The sequence below is a fragment of the Dermochelys coriacea genome, chromosome 4 (genome assembly GCF_009764565.3).
Source record: "Dermochelys coriacea isolate rDerCor1 chromosome 4, rDerCor1.pri.v4, whole genome shotgun sequence".
Taxonomy (NCBI): domain Eukaryota; kingdom Metazoa; phylum Chordata; order Testudines; family Dermochelyidae; genus Dermochelys; species Dermochelys coriacea.
The window spans coordinates 81,962,116-81,986,980 of NC_050071.1; the positions used below are offsets into that span (position 1 = coordinate 81,962,116).

A 24,865-nucleotide genomic window follows, 5' to 3' on the forward strand; every position below is an offset into this window, starting at 1 on the left:
AGAACAATGAAGTTAAAACAGTAAGTGTCAAGTGCCATTTGGGGTTTGGATTTTGCCATTATTCACTACACTCTATGCTAATAGCTGCTCTAATAACTAGCTGCCAAGAATTGTATCCCCACCCTGCCTTCATATGCATTAATCTCCATCCCCCATTCTTTTAGTGTTGTTTGTGTTTAATATGCTAATATAGAACATATTTTCCATTCTTGTAATAACTGTGATATCTGTTGAAGCCATAACTGAGGAAAGTCCCATTTTTAGAACTAACAGCAAGGCTTAGATGTTGAATCACAGCTTTTGTGTTTCATCTCAGACCATGTTTTGTCCTTCGTGATTCACAAAGGAGGAGGCTATATCTTTTAATCACTGGCTGTTTAAATTCTGAGAATCTGTCCTATCAAGCAGGATAACTTTTACAGCAAGTGACAAATATGTAAGAGTATCTGGGTATGCAATGTGTATGATGCAAATCAAGGAAGGACTGCATGGGTAAGAGAGCAGAGGGTATGTTTTACTGGAAGGGAGACTCAGAAGTACTACTAATAAACATGGAATAATTGGCTTGAATATGCCCTATTTCATCATTAAAGAAGACAGGTGCAATATAAGGGTAAGATTCTGTAAATAGGGTATACACATCAAGCCACCAAGCTGTGCATTTTGGCCTTCTCTTTGTAGATGATACCAGACGGTGTCATTACTGTGTTATGGAACCATGATATAGCCATGTAAAGATCAAGGAACTGATCCTGTTTCCATACTGAGAGCCATGAAGTAGGCAAGTCAGGAGAAGGTGTCAGAGTTGGGATCCTTCTCCTATGAAGTGGTATGCAGGAAGACCACTGACTTAATTAAATGCTTTATAAAATGGTTTGAGAGGCCTAACAAATGAAAAGTTCTATATTAAAGCATTTTGTATTTCAGTATATCCAAAATAACTTGGGTTTCATGGGACCTTGCAGCTTTCTACCAACCATTTCAGATCAAAATCTTTCAATTGTCTATAAACTCCACTATATTACCACCTCCTACTCCAGCAATTTTTCACCAGCTGCATAAGTAGGAATGCCCCTCTCCTGTTCATGGAAGCCAAAAGAAATATATTTTTTGGAAAGTAATGTTTTAGAGCAAACTGGTTTGCTGACTTGTTCTAAAACATGATGTGCCAAAAAAGACTATTTTTGTTGACAAAGTCTTAGAAAAATCCCCTTAATTTCCAGATGAGATATGACACTGCCCATCGATTATGTTTACTGGCTGTGGCTTCAGTTATAAAGGGCCTTGTGAGGTGCTGCATTCATTCAGCTGTTACTGATTTTGGGGATGCTCATTATGGAGTGATTTCAGAGTAGCAGCCGTGTTAGTCTGTATTCGCAAAAAGAAAAGGAGTACTTGTGGCACCTTAGAGACTAACAAATTTATTAGAGCATAAGCTTTCATGAGCTACAGCTCACTTCATCGGATGCATTTGGTGGAAAAAACAGAGGAGAGATTTATATACACACACACAGAGAACATGAAACAATGGGTTTATCATACACACTGTAAGGAGAGTGATCACTTAAGATAAGCCATCACCAGCGGGGGGGGGAGGGGGGGGAGGAAAACCTTTCACGGTGACAAGCAAGGTAGGCTAATTCCAGCAGTTAACAAGAATATCAGAGGAACAGTGGGGCGTGGGGTGGGAGGGAGAAATACCATGGGGAAATAGTTTTACTTTGTGTAATGACTCATCCATTCCCAGTCTCTATTCAAGCCTAAGTTAATTGTATCCAGTTTGCAAATTAATTCCAATTCAGCAGTCTCTCGTTGGAGTCTGTTTTTGAAGCTTTTTTGTATTATGTATTTTTTCATTATGGAGTGAGTGTCTCTTTATAGCCATCTTATTGTACACTCAGCACCTTGCAAAGAGTCTTTTAGCATCTCTGGACCCCAAAAGTTACTAGCTTGGGCAGCTTGTTCCAAGGAATGCTGCAATAACCGCTATGAAGTAAGAACTGGTAGCTGTAAGGGGTAATGGAGAGATAAGACATTCTATTTATTTTGGACAGAAACGTTTATGCATCAACAGGCCAAATCAGAGAGAGAGAGCAATATTAAGCCTTATAATCTGTGCGAAGATTCTCAAAAGAATAAACATCCAAGATGACTTTGTGATTTAACTCAAAGAAAAACACGTGGTACAATTGAATTAACCCTTAGAACACCTGAGTGCCCCAATTTTCTCCCCACTCCTCAGCTGCCAAGCCCATCTACAACCCACCAAAGCCCTCTCCACAAGTTTCCAGACTCACCTTCCAGAAGGTGCCCATCTCATCTTTATATACCTTGCCCCACTTCAGGATGAAAATTCTTCTGCTTCTCCCAGAAAAGTGCCCTAAACACATCTCCCTGGTGCTGAAATTTCCCTGATGCACCTTACTCTTTTGGGGACCTACCAGACTTGATTCACCTCCCAGCTGCCAGACTGTCCCCATTGCTCATCTGGGATCAAAATCTTCTGTAATGTTAAAAGAATTTTCAAAGCAACCAATTGTAACCTCATAAACAAATGATTAAGGCATCAGACGGCCAAACTGCAGCAGCTCAACTCTTTACAAAAAAAATCCTGCTTTGATGCAATTCTCCTTAGTAGGAGAAAATGGAGAGATGGAGGGGGTGCAAAATACAGGAAATATTTTGTCTGGTAAGTTGAGTTTCAAACAGTTGAATTTTATGTCAGTGGGTCATCAAGGGTAACATGAGGTGTCACAAGATTTCCATATCAAACTAGTTTCTTTGCCTACATATCAAATACATCCCACTGGCTGAAGCAATTATCAGTGTTGAGTGGTGGTCTCTTTAAACTAAACAGCATCTGTAGCACAGGCTTGTCTCAAAGTCAGAACACCACCATGCATTCCTGTTGTGTTCTGATGTTCAAACAACTCACTCATGCACCTTCACTATAGTGCTCGCACCGGTATTATCGATTGTCCTTGAACTTCCTGCTGTTGCATGAGACTGCAGTGTTCTGAAGGAGTGCAATGTGGCATTTCATAATTGGACCACACTTGAGGTGCAACGTGCATTTAATAAGCGGACCATATGTGAGGTGCAACGTGGCAGTTAATAACTGAACCACACTTGTGATGCAATATGCCCGTTAGTAACTTGATGACATCAGAGGCGTCACATGGCATTTTGCCTATGATTAGTTCTGTGTTACTAGATTTTTTTCCCCTGATCTCTGAATCACCTGGTATTTATGGGATTAAGACAGACAATGAATATTATTATTTATTATATTTTTCTGTAGTTTGATTTCCTTTCTTGTAATTATAGTATGTATATAAAGAAAGGGAAAAGGCTCCCAGCCCTGGATTTTGAAATTTTCTGTGACATTTAATTAGGTGTTCTTTGATATTTTGTTTCAGGTAAACTCGGAAGGCGGAGTTTAATAGGAAACAATACTTATTACTAAGAGTATTAATACTGAATGTTATTGTCTCTGAATGTCGAAAATCTAAGGATGAGAGATGCAGTTTATCCTTCACATTTTGTTCTGTTATGTGCTATAGATTCCTCTAACCCCTTTTTATATTTTATGTAGTGCCTGACCCCTGCCAAAGGCTCCATGGATTATACCAATTAATAGCTGAAAAGTTGGATTTTAGCCCAGTCACTAGATTCAGCTTTCATTTTCTAGCCCTCACTTTACCACTGTCTTAAACTGTGACCTTTGGCAATTTACAATCTCTTGGAAAATGTAGGCATTGCAGCTAGGTGCCCTGCTGCTCACTGGACTTCATGACCCTGAGTTAGGCATCCAGTTAGATGCCTGAAAAGGGTTTCACGTTAGCCAGCAAACTAAGTGGGAAGCCACCTAAGCTAGCCAATAGAAAATGCCTGTTTCTAACTCCTTGGGGAAGGAAGACACCTCCTACCACTTGGGATTCACAGCTGTGAAACCTCTCCTGGCGTGAACCAGCTCAGCCCTGTTTCACAAAAAATTGGCGGAGAAGATGCCAGCAACCTTTTTATAGACAATAACCCAGAGGTTAGAGCACTTACCTGACATTTTCAAATCCCTATTCTGCTTGGTTTGGAGCTGGGATTTGAACTGGGTCTTCCATCTCCCAGCTGAGGGGTCTAACCGCTGGGTCATGAGGTAGTGAGGGGGTAGATCTTGCTCAAGCTCTTGTGCCGAAACTGTTCCACTGCATATAAATAATTAAATATTCATTTGGCCAGAGAGAGAGAGAGAGTCAGAATGACCCTGAACAAGCTGCATTGGGACCAGCTGACAAAATAGGCAGGGGAAATGCCTAGTTTGAGAATCTTTCCAGATCTCAGGCATGAACTAGGTGCTGAGCAGCTTGGCAGGACTTAGGCCCCAGCTGCCCTTTTAAGTCTAACATTGAGGTGCCACCAGCATTCACAAACCCACCACTCAGCTGCAGCCTAGTGCTGTAGGTGTCTAAAGTCACCTAGGCCCATAAGTTTCTGCCGATGAGCATTCATACAGCCACCTAAGTCCCACTCAAGACTCTAGCCCTTTGGGGCTTAGTTCATACAGCTTTAAAATTAGTATAATTAAAAACTTCTTTGGTAGAAGCCATTGTCATCCCATAACTAGAAAACTGGACTGAGATTTGGGAAACCTGTGTTCTGTGCCCAGCTGTGCAACTGACCTGCTGTGTGAACTTGGGCAAGTCACTTAACCTCTCTGTTTACACTTCCCAACTTTTGCCTGTCTTACAATTGTAAGTTCTTCAGATATGGACTGTCTCTCACTCTGGGTGTACAGTGCGTAACACAATGGGCTCCAAACATGATTGGGGCATCTAGGAGTTCATATAGTCACAGAGTTTAAGGCCAGAAGGAACCACCAGATCATCCAGTCTGATATCCTATATATCACAGGCCACCACCACCACCCAGCACCTGCACACTAAACCCAACAATTAAAATGAGATTCAAGTATTACAGCAGACTAGACTATTACGTGTCACAGGCAGAGAATAGGAGGGACTGAGATGCAGCAGTGCCCAAGGGCCCTGCAATGGCAGGGAAATTATTAAGTGAGCTATACCCCGGTAATCCTGGCAGGTGACCCACCCCCACACATGGCAGAGGAAGGAGAATCTCCACACACACCTAAGGTCATTGCCAATCTGACTTGGGGGGAAATTCCTTCCTGACCCCATATATGGGGATTAGTTAGACCCTGGGCATGTGAGCAAGAACCATCCAGTCAAACATCTGAGAGAGAGAGAATGCTCAGTGCCATCTCAGAGCCCTGGCCCTCCCTGTCCAATAGCCCATCTCCAGCTGTGGCCATCTCTGATGCTTCAGAAGAAGGAGATTAAAAACCCTGGGTGGAAAATGCCTTCCTAACCCGTGCAGGTGGCCAGTTGAAACCCTGCAGCATGAGCTTTTAGGAACATACAACAGCCTAATAATAATATTATAATGATTAATAACAACAGGAATCTCAGACATTCCAGGGTTCTTAGGCTTAATGTTCATGAAGTGCTCTGAGGTTCACAGATGTAAGGCATTAAAAAAAATTCATTATTATAACACAGACCTTTTAGTGATTCTCCTTACTGTTGTTATTGTATGTTGCATATCAGCTGTGTTATATTTTTAACAAGCTCAATAAAATACATCTTGGAGAATAAAAGGTCATTGGGTGAGAAACTATCTTTTACTGGACCAACAGATTCTAAGGGATCATTCAAGATTTTGTGCTAATATGTGCTAACTACTTATGCTAAACTATCTGATACACCTTGTATTTAGCTGTGACATTCTGAGTAAATTTCCCAGCTGAGGAAGAGCTCTTTGTAAGCTCAAAACTTCTCTCTCAAGATTGGTCCAAATAAATGATATTACCTCACCCACCTTGTGTTTCTAATATCCTGGGACTGACATGACTACAACAACACTATATGTAAATATTAGGCTGTTGTGTAGTGTGTAGTTGATGTAGTCCTTCCTCTCTAGAGATAGATAGATTTTAGTAGTGACTATGAGTATAGTTTGTGAAGTTTTTGGATCCCTTTGCAATGAGAGGTGCTAAATACATAAGCTATCAGTATGGGGGTTCATACTACTGTTGGAGATGGTCCAAAAACAGAACTTTGGATCCCAATCCTAGAGAGAGGTATCAGGGATGGTCAGATTTGATCTCTGCATACAAATCTATCATTATGGTTTGGTGAAGATCGGCTTCGAGTCCAGCAGAGAGTACTGGCCTGGTCAGATGTGACTGACATTTCATGAGAACTTTCCCTCGGCAACAACCACTTCCTAACAGGAGGACCAAGTTACCAGATGGTGCTAGGAGAAAAAAGACGGGAAAGAAAAAAACTTGACATACATGATTAAAGTCAGGAGAGAACTAAACATCAGCTGACTCCTTGCTGACTGGAATTTTGTTAATTTACACTATGATGGGGCTAAGTGCTATATAAACTTCTAAACAAACACACGCACTGAAATGCAGCTACCTCTGAGATTAGAACATGGGAACTTTTTGGCAGGCCACAGTATAACAGTTTAGGACAAGCTGTGAAGAATACCGTGTTCAAATGATAAGAACACTGAGTTCTAAGAAGAAATTGTGATAAAATTCAAGTCCTCTTGCCTGAATAGTAATTTATGCCTAATAAGGTTGGGAGAATACTTTGGACTGAAATGCAAGCATGCCCCAGCCTGTGTCTTCAGAGTCTGCTAAATGTGAGTTGGAAATTAAGATGGAAAGCTCCACCTTTAACACTGTAGTGACAGATGCATAACTATACTGAGGTGTAGCATAACATGGAGTTGCAGCATCTTGACACATGTCATCCTTCCAGGCTGAGTTTGGGTTTTCCCTGTTCCCCAAACTTTGTGGTCATTAGCAGAAAATGAACTTCCTTGGGTTTGCCCAGCTCCCAAGTCTTGTTCTTGGCTTTTCTACTGACTCACTTAATTCCTGTCTTACAGGAGATTTATGAAGCTTAATTAATACTTAAAATTATTTTGTAATTGTAATGCTTTGAGATCCTTGGATGACACGTGACATTTAAATGTAATTACAACGGGACTCTGACAAGATTTTTGCTTTGCAAATTGTATTGTAGCTTTGAGCCACGGTGTGAGAACTGTAATGTAAAAGAACTAATATTCCTGTTTCATCATCTAAATTCTTTTACAAATGCTATGGAACCTCAAGAGCACATGTGAGATTTCTGTATGCAGAATCTTTGAAGTAGGACATGTTTCAAGCTCTTGTTGCCTGACCCTTTTAATAGTTAATAATCATTGCATTGATGGCTAGTTGATCAAAAGGTCATAAGGTTCTTGTCCCAAATCAGACTACACAGAATTAAAACCAACATCTTGTTGGAAGCCTCAGGGTGGATGGCAAGGAGGCTCACACTGAGGGCAAAATAAAGCCTTAGAGATTGTTATTAAAATGAGTAAAGCCAGAAGAGCTTCAAGCCCCATGAAAAAAGATAAGAATAGTACAGTACTGGGGATATCTGTGGTATCGTTTTTTGCATAAGCTCTTAGATTTTCATACTCCCATCCTTCCTTGAGTACCTAGTGGTGAGAGACAAAGGACCAGCCCCGTCTTTGGCATGGCATGGCAATGATTCCGATGTTGGGGGTGTGAGTTTTGTGCTCTTTAAAGTTTATACACATGTTAAAGGGGACCTTGCTGAATTTGTAACTATTGAGGAGTATGGAGAATACATTGCAAACACAATTACTGCTGCATTGTAATTTGTAGAAGTGGGAAAGGTCCCAGACCTAATCAAAGATGAAAAATTGTTAAATTAGTGCTGTATTGTCCAAAATGTTTTCAAAGGCATGGGAAGGAGCAATCCACAGGTTTGGACTCGTGCCAACACTTATCAAGGAGCAATGCGACAGATGGGATCTGTGACACCACACATGTTTTGCTAAAGACTATGCAGTAGCATGGTTGTCATAAATATAAAGGGAAGGCTAACCACCTCCTGGCCAGAGGAAAAAACCCTTTCACCTGTAAAGGGTTAAGAAGCTAAAGATAACCTCGCTAGCACCTGACCAAAATGACCAATGAGGAGACAAGATACTTTCAAAGCTGGAGGGGGGAGGGAAACAAAGGGTTCTCTCTGTCTGTGTGTTGCTTTTGCCAGGACCAGAGCAGGAATGCAGGTCAGAACTCCTGTAAAGGGCTAATAAGCAATCTAGGTAGATATGCATTAGATTCTGTTTTGTTTAAATGGCTGATAAAATAAGTTGTGCTGAATGGAATGTATATTCCTGTTTTTGTGTCTTTTTGTAACTTAAGGTTTTGCCTAGAGGGATTCTCTACATTTTGAATCTGATTACCCTGTAAGATATTTACCATCCTGATTTTACAGAGGTGATTCTTTTACTTTTTCTTCAATTAAAATTCTTCTTTTAAGAACCTGATTGCTTTTTCCTTGTTCTTAAGATCCAAGGGTTTGGGTCTGTGTTCACATATGCAAATTGGTGAGGATTTAATCAAGTCTTCCCCAGGAAAGAGGGGGTAGGGTTTGGGAGGATTTTGGGGGGAAAGACGTTTCCAAGCAAGCTCTTTCCCTGCTATATATTTGTTAAACGCTTGGTGGTGGCAGCAATAAAGTCCAAGGGCAAAAGGTAAAATAGTTTGTGCCTTGGGGAAGTTTTAACCTAAGCTGGTAAAAATAAACTTAGGGGGTTTTTCATGCAGGTCCCCACATCTGTACCCTAGAGTTCATAGTGGGGAAGGAACCTTGATGGTCCTTGTACGTCTCATTCATAGTCTTCTGGTGTGAGTCCAAACACTCACTCCCCCCTTAGATTTTGGGGAACTAAGGATATCTTGCTCAATGGCAGGAGCTGGAATTTAACAGTAAAAGGTCACCGCAGGGAACATGGAAGTGATCACCGCAAGATCTGTTTGAGCAAGGGGTGACAGGTGTACTTAGTGTCCCAAAATCTAAGGGGTGACTGTCACACTATTTATCTATGCCAAAGGTCACAGGCCTACTATACTTATGCTAATTTATACTAATTTGCTTAAACTAATGTCTTACAGGATATGGGCCTGTAGGTTTCTTGTGTTACAGCTGGATATAATGCAGGCTAAGCCAGCCCTATATGCTTCAGGGCTACGTACTCAAAGAGATGAACAGATTGTGGATTTCACTCCACCTGTATATAAAACCGATTTTTTGGGAGATGAGGGCAAAATCTGAAACTGAGGTCCCCAACCCTTCAAAAAACAAATTACCTCTAAATGGAGGTCCAGGAATCTGTTATGATGGAGGGGCAGCTGGGCCAAATTTGAGTAGTGGTGTGACCCTGTGCACCAGTCGCAGCACCACTTGGTTTGTGGCCCTCTTGAACAGGTATCAGGGCAAACTGCCCCTTTTGTCCCCACTAGGAGGTTCTGCCTATATAAACCTAATGGTTGTGATGGTAAAGCTTGACAGTGAGGGATAGCAATCACTTCTTGTGCACTTTTTGTTTTTGGGCCAATTTCAGGCAAAGTCTTTTTACAAATATGAAGTGCTGACATGATTTGTTTATATAGCAAGAAAATGATCCATGGTGCGGTTGCACTTTTATTCTTTATAAGGATGTTTACTTTGCAAAAGGGTTTTTCATGGGCTTGCCATGGGCAGTGATGAAAAGATGTGCATTTTCTAAGAAATGAGCATTGAAAAGGGGCATTTTCTTCCAAGCTGGGGAAGGAAGGGTTAAGTAATTTTGAAACAAACCAGGCAAAACTGATGTCAGCTTTTTGATTTATAGTGGCATCTATTTATTTCTAAACAAGCAGTAGATGAACTGCTAGGCATCGTATTGTTCTATGGTCAGACAAAGCCACTGCCTGGCTAGAAAAGAATTGACTTTTTTCTAGTTAGTCTGAAGGTCTTGTTTATTGAATAACTGGGGAGATATTCAAGTTTGAGAGTCTATTCCCTGCTTACAGTAATTCTTCATTTCTGATTGTTTAGCAGATGTTTAGTCTCCAAAGTAACTTTCCTAATGTACTTAGCTATTCTGCTACTGCATAACTGTCTAGCATCATACTGAGTTAAAAAGAAACTAATTTTAAAATATACTATGAAAACAGATTGAATGGGCATTTGTAATATCTTGATCACATTGCCTGCTTTGTAAGAACCCTTTCTTGGCATTCAGAAAATGGCAAGATGTAATGGGAATGAGCAAAAGCAAGAATCTTTACACTCTTTCATTTCTAATTGGATGCTTCATAGTCTTTTGCAAATACCGGGTCTTAGGGGAGAGTTAAACCAGAATTCAATAAATCCTCATAATCTAATGGCCAAAGCAGGATGTCAGTTTTATTTAAAGACCAGTTTAATGCAAAACTGTCTAGAGCAGCTCTGCTTTCTGAAAACAAGACATACTTTGGTCATCCTCAGTTTATATTAGTCCTTGTTAAATGCATAAATTGAGTCTCCGGACATACTTTGTATGTTTACATTCCAAATGTTTCCCATCTATTTCTACTTTCTAACTCAGAAAGAAAAAGACACTTAGTTATACAGTATTCAAGCATTATAGATATTCCAGACAAGCATGAAAAATGGCATTTTACTCAGATCTGAGGAATTTTGTGTGTACTGTATCTCAGAGAAAATGAAATGCAACAGGAGAAGCAACTAGAGATCACCTATGCTTACAGGTTATGTGTATAGCAATTACAATAATTTTCAAGAAACTTTATTATGAAAACTACATAGCTGGTGAGCTAGTGAAAAAGCAAACTTTTGAAAACAAATCCTAACTCCTTAGCAAGATTATATTTACACAGCATGTGTCCAACTTTACTTTAGATTGGAGAGACTTGATGGATTTATTTATCTTGCTGTCTTCATTGAAATTCAGAGTCAGTACTGTAATACTTTTTAGACCTCACTAAGGATAACAGTACAGCTGAAACCCTAACCTAGAGTATATTCATCCCTCTGTGTAGCAAAATCCAATTACCTTAACTTAATCTAAGAAGCTAGCTGACCGCTCTTAAGAGCATCACAACACATAAAAGAAAGTACTCACCAGTCATCAGTGTGTAATAATTTGGATAGGAAAGGCTGGGAAAGTCTGGGGTCATGTAATCCACTTTCACTCCCCTGTCCACAATCTCTTTAAAGCCAGGCAGGGACTCCAGTTCATTGTCATTGATGTAATCGTAACGAAAGCCATCGATCAGAAACACTAAAAGCTTTCGACGGGCAAAGGATGAGCTTGCCATAGTGAGAACAAGGAGGAAAGAGAGGGTCATGTGCTTTGCCATGTTGATAGAACTCTCGCCAGAGCACTGTCAGTGCTGCCTGTCCCTTTGCAATGACGCTGGGAGAGGTGTCTGAAGCTGCTTTCAGGGGCTGGACCTTACACTGCTCTCCTCACTTGGCCGGTTTAACTTGCAGGGTTTAAAGGTACAGCTCCATTTATTAAAACTGCTAGGCTTGCAAGGTTACAGGTTAAGTGCTAAAGTATGATTAACTTTGCTTCCAAGTGTATAGTGTGTGTGGAAGAGAGAGCTTGTTACTTGTGTTCAAAAAATGTAATAAGCAACAGAAAAACACTGTGTACAAGGAATTGGAGACGAAGAGGAAATTCCAGGGATCAGTCAGTGTGTGGTTGTTAACATTACCTTTTGGCCTAGCAAAAGAAAACAGTAGGAATAATGTAGCATTTGGTTCCCAGTTTCTACGTGTCTATTTCAGGGTAAAACTCCATGTTCCACTTGGTTAGCTGTGTCTGTACAAACCACTGGAATAATGCAAACAACTTAAAAAAAAGTAACCAAGTTTTTAGGTAGAAGAACTCTAATGGAGGTTAACAACCTCTTTTTGAGTGTTTTAAAAGGATCTCCAGGGAACTAGCAGAGAGTGGTGAATCCTACCTATAGTTGTGTTAGCCCAAGAATTCAAAGGCTTAGGCCTGGTCTACACTACAAAGTCAGTTTGACGCAAAGCAAATTATGTCAACCTAGTTGTGCAAGTGTTGTGACAAAGTTCCTCCTCTGCTTTGGTGGGTCCTGCGCTTATTGGTGGATATTCTTGCATCAGAGGTTCATGGCAGCCCTCAGTTCGGCCACCTTTGTGGCTCAAATCTGCCGTTCACTCAGTTAGCCTCATCACTGGCCAGCATGGGGAAAGGAAGAAGAACAATCCCCGCAGTCTCTGCTGATCCACCTAGTGGATCGGGGAACAGGCCAGAGACCTTCCCATCTGGTGGAACCCACAATCCAGTTCAACTCCTCCTGTATCAAGTAGGGAGTTGGGGGGATGGAGGGAACCCGGGCCTGCCCTCTACTCTGGGTTCCAGTCCAGGGCCCTTTGGATTGCAGCTGTCTACAGTGGCTCCTGTAACAGCTGCGTGACAGCTACAACTCCCTGGGCTACTTCCCCATGGCCTCCTCCCAACACCTTCTTTATTCTCACCACAGGACCTTCCTCCTGATGTCTGATAATGCTTGTACTTCTCAGTCTTCCAGTAGTACGCCTTCTCACTCTCAGCGTCTCGCGTCTCTTGCTCCCAGCTACTCGCATGTGCATTACAAACTGAAGTGAGCTCCTTTTTAAACCCAGGTGCCCTGATTAGCCTGCCTTAATTGATTCTAGCAGCTTCTTGATTGGCTGCAGGTATTCTAATCAGCCTGTCTGCCTTAATTGTTTCCAGAAAGTTCCCGATTGTTTTGGAACCTTCCCTGTTACCTTACCCAGGGAAAAGGGACCTAATTAACCTGGGGCTAATATATCTGCCTTCTATCACTCTCCTGTAGTCATCAGGCCTGACCCTGTCACAGTGTCTATACTTAAATTTGTCTCCCACTGAGGTAAGTGCCCTGTTACACTGACATAGTAATACTACCTCCCTGAGAGCCATAGAGTCATGGTCAATATACTTAGGTTGATGCAGTGTGAGGGTAGACACTGTGGTAGTTTTTTTTACTCTAATTGTCCTCCAGCAGCTGTCCCATAATGCCCCACACTAATGACTCTGGTCACCATTGTGAACTCCACTGCCCAGGGGTCACCGAGACTGGAAACCCCGCTCCCCTTTAAAGCCCTGCAAATTTTTGAAATTCCTTTTCCTGATTGCCTGGCTTAGCGAGCACTCCTAGCAGCTCTCCATTGTTGGGTGCGACTGGCCGGCTGATCATAACAACTCCAGGCTCCAGATGCGCTCCTGCCTGGAGTAGACAGGAGATATTGGCTCTCCCGAGTCCTGGGCCTGTGGGGAGAAAAGGCTGCGCCGGCACAGCTCCAAAACAGCCGCAGGAACAGCCACGTCTGTGAGCAGGTAGCTCGGAAGATACGGGAGAAGGGCTACAACGGGAACCAGTAGTAGTGTCATGTGAAAGCCAAGCAGTGACGGCAGGCATACTAGAAGGCCAGGGAGGCCAACAATTGATCCAGTGCTCAGCCTCAGGCCTGCCACTTTTACAAAAGGCTGTGTGCCATACTCGGCAAAGACCCTACCACCACACCGCCGTGGATACATCCAAGGAGCCTGAGTCACAAGTTCCTGCTGTGACCAGCAAGGAGGAGAATTAGTATGGGGGACAGGTGACCAGGGGAATCCAGCTGCACAGTGAGCCAGGACCTGTTTTTGACTCCTCCGCAGTCCAGCCAGTCCAGCAAAGACAAACCCAGTGCAGGTGAAGGAACCTCAGGGAAGTGTGTACATACATTTTCAATTATAGGGAAGGCCCCCCCAGAGTAGGTTTCTAGGGAGGGTGCATTATTTCTTCCTCCGCAGTAGGTCACTTTCCCACACCATTCAGCAATAACTTCAGCAGGCACCTTTGCAATATGCAGGCGAGCAGTATACACGCCTGGGCAGCTTCGGAAGACCAACAGACGCTGTTCTGTCTCTGCCTTTGTTACATTCAGGAGTGAGATGCCAGCTAAAATCATCACTGCCTGTGGAAAATAGTGCCAGTATTCAGTGCCATTGCCCTATACTACTAGAATTGTGCAACCCCAACCGCCAGCAGGCTATACTCACCGTGATGAGTGCTGTGACTGGTGTTGTGCACAAGCAATCCCAAGCAGAAGTGAGAATGTAGCGCTTAAAACTTTAGGGGAGCAAGGAAAGTGAGTTCAGCATCTTAGGTTTCGCTTTACGTAGTGAATATGCTGACAATGGTACCACTGTGTGTTTTATCTTCAGTTGCTGCCATTGTGGCCTTGAGGGTCTCCCCCTCCATGGCTGCAGAAGCCTGAGCCAGATAAGGAGGAGAAAGAAGAGGACTTAAGATAACATGTTCAATGAGATCCTGTGAGCTAGTGCTGCATCGGACTGAGAGAACAGGGCCAGGAGAATGAACATTGTGGACAGCCTGGAGAGTGAAAGAGCAGAGAGGAGAAAGGCCCAGGAGTCCCAGCAGGAAAAGGAGAGGAAGATGCACCAGGACATAATGAGGCTTCTTAGGTAGCAAACACAGATACTGCAGACAATAGTAGACCTCAGGTTCAACAATCCAGGGCTCACCTACCTTTGCAGCCTATTGAGAACTCAGTATCAGGATCTCCCTATACCCCCCACCCTCAACGTTCCACCTGGCCTCAGGGGTTGCTGCACTTCCTTGACCATTCCATCCTGGGGGACATTAAAGACAATCACAGCTTCACTGACACCCACTGTGGCTTTCACAGGACAGTGTATAAGTAGCTTAAATAGACATGAATGTTTTTTTCCCCTTCCTAAATTCTATTCTCACAATAAAACGTAGTAAATTAAGTTTTTAATGGATTTGTTGTAAAATTGCAGGGTGGGGGGTTGCACTGATTTTGTTACAGAATAAAATTCTATTATTTGGAACATAATTCATCCTTATTAGTTCACAACATATCCTGACGAGTGCTCAGCAGTTCTGAAAGCAGCCAATTACCTTTTACTGCACAGTGTCACACAACTCATAGGATCATTTACAAACAAAATTAATAGGTGCGTTGACAGTGTTCTATCCCTACATGTACAGCAGTCAGCCCCCAGCCACAAAAGAACAAGCCAGGTAGGGCACACTACAACAAGAGGACACTATTCTGGCTCACTGTTAAAATGGTCTTTCAAAGCCTCCCTGAACTGTACAGCTCCACACTGAACTCTTCTAATAGCCTTTGTATCTGGCTCTTCAAATTCTTTAGGTTTTAGGGTAAGGTCTGGAAACGCTATGAGGTAATTACCAGCTCCCAGGCGCTCTCAGACCATAAATGGCCCCTCCCACAATGCTTCCATCTTATTGGCCTGGAGCACTTTCAGGACCATGACTTGGTCACCTCCTCTGAAGAAACATTCTCTGGCATGTTTATTATACCAGGCCTTTTGCTCTTGTTGAGCATCCTATAGGTTTTTTCGAACAAGGGCTAGTGAGTCTTTGAGGGTGTTTTGCAGGTTGGTTACAAAGTTCAAAATGTTAGTTTCTGGAGAAGATGTAACCCCCTCCCATTGCTGCTTTTCCTACTATAATGGCCCCTTAACTTCATGGCCATAAATGAGTTCAAAGGGTGAAAATCCCAAATGGGATGTGGTACAGCCCTGTAGGCAAAAGGCAACTGCTGCAACTCCCAATCATTGGAGCACTTATTCATGAATTAGTGTATCATGGCCCCCAAAGTCCCATTAAACTTCACTAGGCCATTTGTTTGATGGTGGTAAGGGGTTCACCCCATGAGCTTCCCAAAGACATTTCATGGTCCCTGCCAGGAAGTTAGTTCCCAAATCCATAAGGATGTTGAAGGGCCAACCTACCCTGGCAAAAATGTCTGTTAATGCCTGCCACACATTTTTATCCCTGGTGTTGCCTACAGCTACTGCTTCTGGCCATCGGATGGCAAAATCCATTAAAGTCAGTATGTACAGCTTTCCTCTGGGTGTATTTTAGGGAAAGGATGCAGAATATCCACAGCTACATGCTGAAATGGAACCTCAATGATGGGGAGTGGCTGGAGAGGGGCTGTCAAGGCTGAATCCCAACTCTGTCACTCCGAGTGCAGAAGTGGGTGCCGCAAGGATTTAAAAAATGAATACTTGCCACTCCAGGCTTGTATTACACTCCCAAGGTTACAGCTTTTTTCTGACCTTGGTTTGGTAAACGCTGCAACCACTCAAATGCAACAAAACCCCCTTTGAACCCAGGAAGGAGCACTTGGGAATTCCTTCCTGTGGGGTACCCTCAAGCCCTTTCACCCCCTCTCCAGGGAAGAGCTGAGAAAGGAAACAAAGGAAATTAGCTGTGGCTACCAGCTAATCAAACAACATGCACAAACCTCCTAGGACACCAAAAATCCAATCCTGTTCTTAAAAAAGGTAAATTTTATTAAAAAGAAAAAAAAATACATCTGGAACTTAGGCTTTTGTTAGATTTTAAAAGAGCAATTCCAAAAATCAAGTACCAAAAATAGCTGTCTTGGGGGTTCATCTTAAAGGTTACAAGCAAACAAAAGCATCTGGGGTTAGCACAGAGGAGTCACAAGCCAATAAGAAATAAAAGAAGGCTGTCATGGGTCACTGTATTCCACTGATCACAGACTCCCAAAGAGAAGAACCACAAGGTACCAAACCCAGTTGGACCTGCTGGGTAAGCATACTGTAGTCCAGGGACCTGTCTCAGAAATGGGAGAATCATGAGATTCCACTGCAGTAGAGAAGTCAATGGTACAGCTGGCCCTGTAGCTGTGACACTATACAATATTGAATTGTATTTCTGCAGACAATTCCCCAGAAGAGTAGGACTGGCGCCAAACAGTCTAGCTTGGCAGAGACAGCATTTGGCACTAGATTTCATCCCTGCCAAGCAGTGCTGAGTTGTTTGGGTCACATTCATTTGTAAACACACTGTCTGCGTGAAGACCCCAGATGGCATGGGAAACTCTAGCATTACAATAGTATGATACAAACTCTATTATTGCTACCAGAGCCTGGAGTTGGAGTCTGTTGTCAGAAATTCTTTCAATCTAGAAGTGAAATTTTTTTAAAGAAACCACAGGCAGAGGTAGAAAAAGTCATGAAATCCCTCACCCCAATATTCTACACCATCAGGTACCCCACAGATGACAGAAGCTCTCAAATTTCTCTTGGATCTCACTTCCAAGATTTATATTGCCCCCAAGAAATCATAGAATCGTAGGACTGGAAGGTACCTCAAGAGGTCATCTAGTCCAGTCCCCTGCACTCATGGCAGAACTAAGTATTATCTAGACCATCCCTGACAGGTGTTTGTCTAACCTGCTCTTAAAAATCTCCAATGGTGGAGATTCCACAGTCTCCCTAGGCAAATGCAGTGCTTAACCACTCTGACAGTTAGAAAGTTTTTCCTAATGTCCAACCTAAACTGCCCTTGCCGCAATTTAAGCACATTTCTTCTTGTCCTATCCTGAGGTTAAGGACAACAATTTTTCCTCTCTCCTCCTTGTAACAACCTTTTATGTACTTGAAAACTGTTATTGTGTCCCCCTTCAGTCTTCTCCAGACTAAACAAATCCAATTTTTTCAATCTTCCCTCATAGGGTCATGTTTTCTAGACCTATCATCATTTGTGTTGCTCTTCGCTGGACTTTCTCCAATTTGTCCACATCATTTCTGAAACGTGGAGCCCAGAACTGGACACTATACTCCAGCTGATGCCTAATGAGTGTGGATTAGAGCGAAAGAATTACTTCTAATGTCTTGCTAACAGCACTCCTGCTAATACATTCCAAAATGATGTGTGGGTTGTTGTTTTTTAGCAACAGTGTTACACTGTTGACTCTCATTTAGCCTTTTAATCAAAAACTGTTCCCAAAAGAAACTTTGTCTCATGGTTTCCTTCCAGAGCCATGCTCACCACAGCTTCTGTTGCTGTCAGCTGGCTTTCTGGGCACTTTCTGCCTCTCTCAGACTCAGAGACACACAGCTGCAGCCAGTCCATGCTCCAACCGAAGTGCTTGCAATCAGTCCCCAGGGAAAACTCTTTGCCCACATGGTTTAGCTTCTGTTTAGGCCTTGCCATGCTGGCCAGTGCCTTGGGTGGAAGCTTTTCATTGTTTCAGCTCTCACTATATAAAGAGTAATTTAATTGTTCCTTCAAAAGAAGGATGAATTCAAACTGGAACAGGTACAGAGAAGGGCTACTAGGATGATCCGAGGAATGGAAAACCTGTCTTATGAAAGGAGACTCAAGGAGCTTGGCTTGTTTAACCTGACTAAAAGAAGGTTGAGGGGAGATATGATTGCTCTCTCTAAATATATCAGAAGGATAAATACTGGAGAGGGAGAGGAATTATTTAAGCTCAGTACCAATGTGGACACAAGAATAAATGGATATAAACTGGTCATTGGGAAGTTTAGACTTGAAATTAGACGAAGGTTTCTAACCATCAGAGGACAGACGTTTTAGAATAGCCTTCCAACGGAAGCAGTGGGGCAAAAGATCTATCTGGCTTTAAGATTAAACTTGATAAGTTTATGGAGGAGATGGTATGATGGGATAACATGATTTTGATAATTAATTGATCTTTAAATATTCATGGTAAATAGGCCCAATGTGATGGGATGTTAGATGGGGTGGGATCTGAGTTACTACAGAAACTTCTTTCCTGGGTATCTGGCTGGTGAATTTTGCCCATATGCTCAGGGTTTAGCTGATCGCCATATTTGGGTCGGAAAGGAATTTTCCTCCAGGGCAGATTGGAAGAGGCCCTGGAGGTTTTTCGCCTTCCTCTGTAGCATGGGGCACGAGTCACTTGCTGGAGGATTCTCTGCTCCTTGAAGTCTTTAAACCACGATTTGAGGACTTCGATAGCTCAGACATAGGTGAGAGGTTTTTCGCAGGAGTGGGTGAGTAAGATTCTGTGGCCTGCGTCGTGCAGGAGGTCGGACTAGATGATCATAATGGTCCCTTCTGACCTTAATATTTATGAATCTATGAACTTATCCTGAATGAAGGGTGCGTAGTACATCCACTGACTTTAACCCAACCCTAACCCTTACCTTGACTGATCTATAGATCAAGGCATGCTTGATTAATGCTTTCCAGCATAGCAATATTTTCAGTTTGAAATATTAGTTAAATGCTGTTGTGTGTGACTATCTGACTGTGTAACTAACTTAATTTAAGGCTGCTGTGGAGGTGAAGTATGGATTTTAGGAGGGGGAATGGATCATTTGAAAATGGAACCATAACTAGAATGCTCACCTTAACCTTTTGAAAAGTAAATATTTAAAGAAAATGCTTTAGATTGCTACAGACGATTGAATATCTATAGGGCAATTTTTAGATCTAAAAGACAGTAAGTGAACTGACATTAGAGCTGAAGGCCTGGAGGAGTATTCATGCACTGAAAATGCTTAATGACCTTCTAGGATCTGATCTAAAACCCACTGAAGTCAATGGGAATCTTTCCATTGACTTGGATGGATCTTGGGTCAGGTCTGTAGCCAGTAAAGTACAACACCATCTTCCTCCAAAAGAGGCAAGGATAGAAGAGCCTAGCAACGGCTCTATACTTGCACCACTGAATACCAGGTCAGCTAACAGGGCACTGTCTGGTAATTGTAGGTCTCGCTTGTAAGCATACAGTCTTAATTGTAAAATCATTCTCATTAGCTTTGAGAAGTCATGTGTTTAAGAATGTGGGCATACTGCTCCTAACCAAGCAGGATGGTTCAATCTATAACATTCTTTGAGTTTGGCCCATCCCACCCTCCTTTGCCTGTGAAGGGGTGTGCATAATTGCCTTGATTGAATTAGTAGTGTTCTTCAGTACTGAGGATTTTGTCCTTATTAGACTGACACTCATAGATTTTAAGATCAGAAAGGACCCTCATGATCATCTAGTCTGACCTCCTGCACATTGCAGCCAGAGAACCTCACCCACCCACTCCTATAATAGACCCCTAACCTCTGGCTGAGTTACTGAAGTCCTCAGATCATGATTTAAAGACTTAAAATTACAGAGTAATTTACACTAGTTTAAACCTGCAAGTGACCCCGTGTGCCCAGTGCTGCAGAGGAAGGCAAAAAGTCCCCAGGGTCTCTGCCAATCTGACCCCAGGGGGAAATTTCTTCCCAATCCCAAATATGGTGATAAGTTAGACCCTGAGCATGTGAGCAAGACCAACCAGCCAGACACCTGAGAAAGAATTCTCTGTAGTAATTCAGAACCCTCCCCATCCAGTATCCCATCACCAGTCAGGAGATATTTGCTGCCAGCAGTCACAGATCGGCTACATGCCATTATATGCATTCTCGTTATACCATCCCCTCCATAAACTTATCAAGCTCAGTCTTTTTCCAAAATATTAATTAATTAGTAGGGGAGGAAAGCTAACAAATGGATTTGGCTATGGCCACTCAGAAATATTTATTTATTTCATTTACTGTGCATTTGTGACTCTCCTAAACTTTATGGGTATTAGTTGTTAAAAAAATAATATTTTTCCTCTTCTTTCAAAATTGAAAACTATGAAGAACAGCAACAATGACAATACAAAATCATAAACCGCATAGTATTAACAATAGACATACATTAAAAACATACTGTTCTCCCTCCTCCCCTCCCCCATTCCTTGTCATGCGCCTGAAGGTGAGGACAGCCAAGATCAGGCACCTGAATAATTAAAATCTCTAAGACTTTCATATTTTCCTAAACAATAATTTTTAACACTAAAACAATCAAACCTAAAAAGCAAACCTCGAGGACAATCTGCTTGAACCTGAAACACATTCAATTCCATTCACCTTCACTAGACCCCAAAAAACTGTTCCCCAGGAAAATCCTGGTAAAATGATGTTTATTTTGCAATTATTATTGTGCAATCTTTGCTATCTGAATGATCAAATATGTAACAGAATACCAGCCCAACTGTGAACCCAAGCACTACCCTTTAGCACTTCTCCTACTCTCTGATCCAAAGATTTATAGCCCAGCGTGCTATACTTGATTGACTGTGCAGAAAGGTTCATGCGTTGCTAAATTCATTCTCACCGTGTTTCTAGGGAAACATGGGCTACATATGTGCATTTTTTAAATTGCTGCTACCCTCACTGACTACATAACTTCAGAAAATTAATTTTCACCTACCTTGGGTTCTCACAGTTGACTCCAAGTTGTGGAAGAGTGAGTATGTTGTAAAATAAATGCCCCATCCCATATCCTGAATGTACAGAGATTAACAAAATGAGTTGTGAGTATTGGTAGGAAATATTAAACACTTAAGAATTATGCCACATTTAACCTATCCCTTCTCAGTTTTTTGAAGATGCTCCTCTACTACCAAAGATCTGAGCTCCAGACTTCTTGTGGTTATTATTTATTTGTATTATTGTAGTGCCTAGGCACCCCAGTCCTGGATCTGAACCCCATTGTGCACTGCATAGAAATACAACAAAAAGATGGTCCCTGCCCCAAAGAGCTTGCAGTCTAAATATAACACGAGAATCAACAGATGGGGGGCTACAAGCATATAGCACTAATTTAAAGGGTACTTGGCCAGTGGGAACTGGTCTGAGGCCACTGGCTATTTTGGAGGTTCTAATTAGCCTTCACACGGGAACAACTGTTTGTTGGTCACTTCTGATCCCAGCTGGATATGAATCAGTGCCTGAAAAGTCAAAAGCATGGGACATTATCCCATTACCAGTTTCCTGAACCATTCAGATGCCCATGAAGTTGTCTGTTTAAACTATGACAGGTTTCAGAGTAGCAGCCGTGTTAGTCTGTATTCGCAAAAAGAAAAGGAGTACTTGTGGCACCTTAGAGACTAACAAATTTATTAGAGCATAAGCTTTCGTGAGCTACAGCTCACTTCATCGGATACATTTGGTGAAAAAAACAGAGGAGAGATTTATATACACACACACAGAGAACATGAAACAATGGGTTTATCATGCACACTGTAAGGAGAGTGATCACTTAAGATAAGCCATCACCAGCAGCAGGGCGGGGGAAAGGAGGAAAACCTTTCATGGTGACAAGCAAGGTAGGCTAATTCCAGCAGTTAACAAGAATATCAGAGGAACAGTGGGGGGTGGGGTGGGAGGGAGAAATACCATGGGGAAATAGTTTTACTTTGTGTAATGACTCATCCATTCCCAGTCTCTATTCAAGCCTAAGTTAATTGTATCCAGTTTGCAAATTAATTCCAATTCAGCAGTCTCTCGTTGGAGTCTGTTTTTGAAGCTTTTTTGTTGAAGTATAGCCACTCTTAGGTCTGTGATCAAGTGACCAGAGAGATTGAAGTGTTCTCCAACTGGTTTTTGAATGTTATAATTCTTGACGTCTGATTTGTGTCCATTCATTCTTTTGCGTAGAGACTGTCCAGTTTGACCAATGTACATGGCAGAGGGGCATTGCTGGCACATGATGGCATATATCACATTGGTAGATGCGCAGGTGAACGAGCCTCTGATAGTGTGGCTGATGTGATTAGGCCCTATGATGGTATCCCCTGAATAGATATGTGGACAGAGTTGGCAACGGGCTTTGTTGCAAGGATAGGTTCCTGGGTTAGTGGTTCTGTTGTGTGGTGTGTGGTTGCTGGTGAGTATTTGCTTCAGATTGGGGGGCTGTCTGTAAGCAAGGACTGGTCTGTCTCCCAAGATCTGTGAGAGTGATGCCTCGTCCTTCAGGATAGGTTGTAGATCCTTGATGATGCGTTGGAGAGGTTTTAGTTGGGGGCTGAAGGTGATGGCTAGTGGCGTTCTGTTGTTTTCTTTGTTGGGCCTGTCCTGTAGTAGGTGACTTCTGGGTACTCTTCTGGCTCTGTCAATCTGTTTCTTCACTTCAGCAGGTGGGTATTGTAGTTGTAGGAATGCATGATAGAGATCTTGTAGGTGTTTGTCTCTGTCTGAGGGGTTGGAGCAAATGCGGTTATATCGTAGCGCTTGGCTGTAGACAATGGATCGAGTGGTATGATCTGGATGAAAGCTAGAGGCATGTAGGTAGGAAGAGCGGTCAGTAGGTTTCCGATATAGGGTGGTGTTTATGTGACCATCTCTTATTAGCACCGTAGTGTCCAGGAAGTGGATCTCTTGTGTGGACTGGTCCAGGCTGAGGTTGATGGTGGGATGGAAATTGTTGAAATCATGGTGGAATTCCTCAAGAGCTTCTTTTCCATGGGTCCAGATGATGAAGATGTCATCCATGTAGCGCAAGTAGAGTAGGGGCATTAGGGGACGAGAGCTGAGGAAGCGTTGTTCTAAGTCAGCCATAAAAATGTTGGCATACTGTGGGGCCATGCGGGTACCCATCGCAGTGCCGCTGATTTGAAGGTATACATTGTCACCAAATGTGAAATAGTTGTGGGTGAGGACAAAGTCACAAAGTTCAGCCACCAGGTTAGCCGTGACAGTATCGGGGATACTGTTCCTGACGGCTTGTAGTCCATCTTTGTGTGGAATGTTGGTGTAGAGGGCTTCTACATCCATAGTGGCTAGGATGGTGTTTTTAGGAAGATCACCAATGGACTGTAGTTTCCTCAGGAAGTCAGTGGTGTCTCGAAGATAGCTGGGAGTGCTGGTAACGAAGGGCCTGAGGAGGGAGTCTACATAGCCAGACAATCCTGCTGTCAGGGTGCCAATGCCTGAGATGATGGGGCGTCCAGGATTTCCAGGTTTATGGATCTTGGGTAGCAGATAGAATACCCCAGGTCGGGGTTCTAGGAGTGTGTCTGTGCGGATTTGTTCTTGTGCTTTTTCAGGGAGTTTCTTGAGCAAATGCTGTAGTTTATTTTGGTAACTCTCAGTGGGATCAGAGGGTAATGGCTTGTAGAAAGTGGTGTTGGAGAGCTGCCTAGTAGCCTCTTGTTCATACTCCGACCTATTCATGATGATGACAGCACCTCCTTTGTCAGCCTTTTTGATTATGATGTCAGAGTTGTTTCTGAGGCTGTGGATGGCACTGTGTTCTGCATGGGCTGAGGTTATGGGGTAAGCGATGCTGCTTTCCCACAATTTCAGCTCGTGCACGTCGGCGGAAGCACTCTATGTAGAAATCCAGGCTGCTGTTTCGACCTTCAGGAGGAGTCCACCCAGAATCCTTCTTTTTGTAGTGTTGGCAGGAAGGTCTCTGTGGGTTAATATGTTGGTCAGAGGTGTGTTGGAAATATTCCTTGAGTCGGAGACGTTGAAAATAGGATTCTAGGTCACCACAGAACTGTATCATGTTCGTGGGGGTGGAGGGGCAAAAGGAGAGGCCCCGAGATAGGACAGATTCTTCCGCTGGGCTAAGAGTATAGTTGGATAGATTAACAATATTGCTGGGTGGGTTATGGGAACCATTGTTGTGGCCCCTTGTGGCATATAGTAGTTTAAATAGCTTAGTGTCCTTTTTCTTTTGTAGAGAAGCAAAGTGTGTTTTGTAAATGGCTTGTCTAGTTTTTGTAAAGTCCAGCCACGAGGAAGTTTGTGTGGAAGGTTGGTTCTTTATGAGAGTATCCAGTTTTGAGAGCTCATTCTTAATCTTTCCCTGTTTGCTGTAGAGGATGTTGATCAGGTGGTTCCGCAGTTTCTTTGAGAGTGTGTGGCACAAGCTGTCAGCATAGTCTGTGTGGTATGTAGATTGTAATGGATTTTTTACCTTCAGTCCTATCATGCATTCCTACAACTACAATACCCACCTGCTGAAGTGAAGAAACAGATTGACAGAGCCAGAAGAGTACCCAGAAGTCACCTACTACAGGACAGGCCCAACAAAGAAAACAACAGAACGCCACTAGCCATCACCTTCAGCCCCCAACTAAAACCTCTCCAACACATCATCAAGGATCTACAACCTATCCTGAAGGACGGGGCATCACTCTCACAGATCTTGGGAGACAGACCAGTCCTTGCTTACAGACAGCCCCCCAATCTGAAGCAAATACTCAC

The 24,865-nt window shown here is 42.7% G+C and overlaps 1 protein-coding gene across 2 annotated transcripts in view; it reads right to left on the minus strand.

Annotated features, from left to right (window-relative positions):
• Positions 1-24,865, minus strand: part of ENPP6 (ectonucleotide pyrophosphatase/phosphodiesterase 6) — an 89,335-nt gene that overhangs the window by 58,091 nt on the left and 6,379 nt on the right. The window contains exon 1 of one of the 2 annotated variants that reach the window (XM_038398104.2): positions 11,062-12,071. The exons of the other annotated variant lie outside the window; for it this stretch is intronic. Within the exon in view, the coding sequence (XP_038254032.1) occupies positions 11,062-11,299 (238 nt within the window). The 5' untranslated portion in view covers positions 11,300-12,071. Of the gene's footprint in view, positions 1-11,061; positions 12,072-24,865 lie in introns of those variants that run through there. 2 annotated transcript variants of the gene reach the window in all.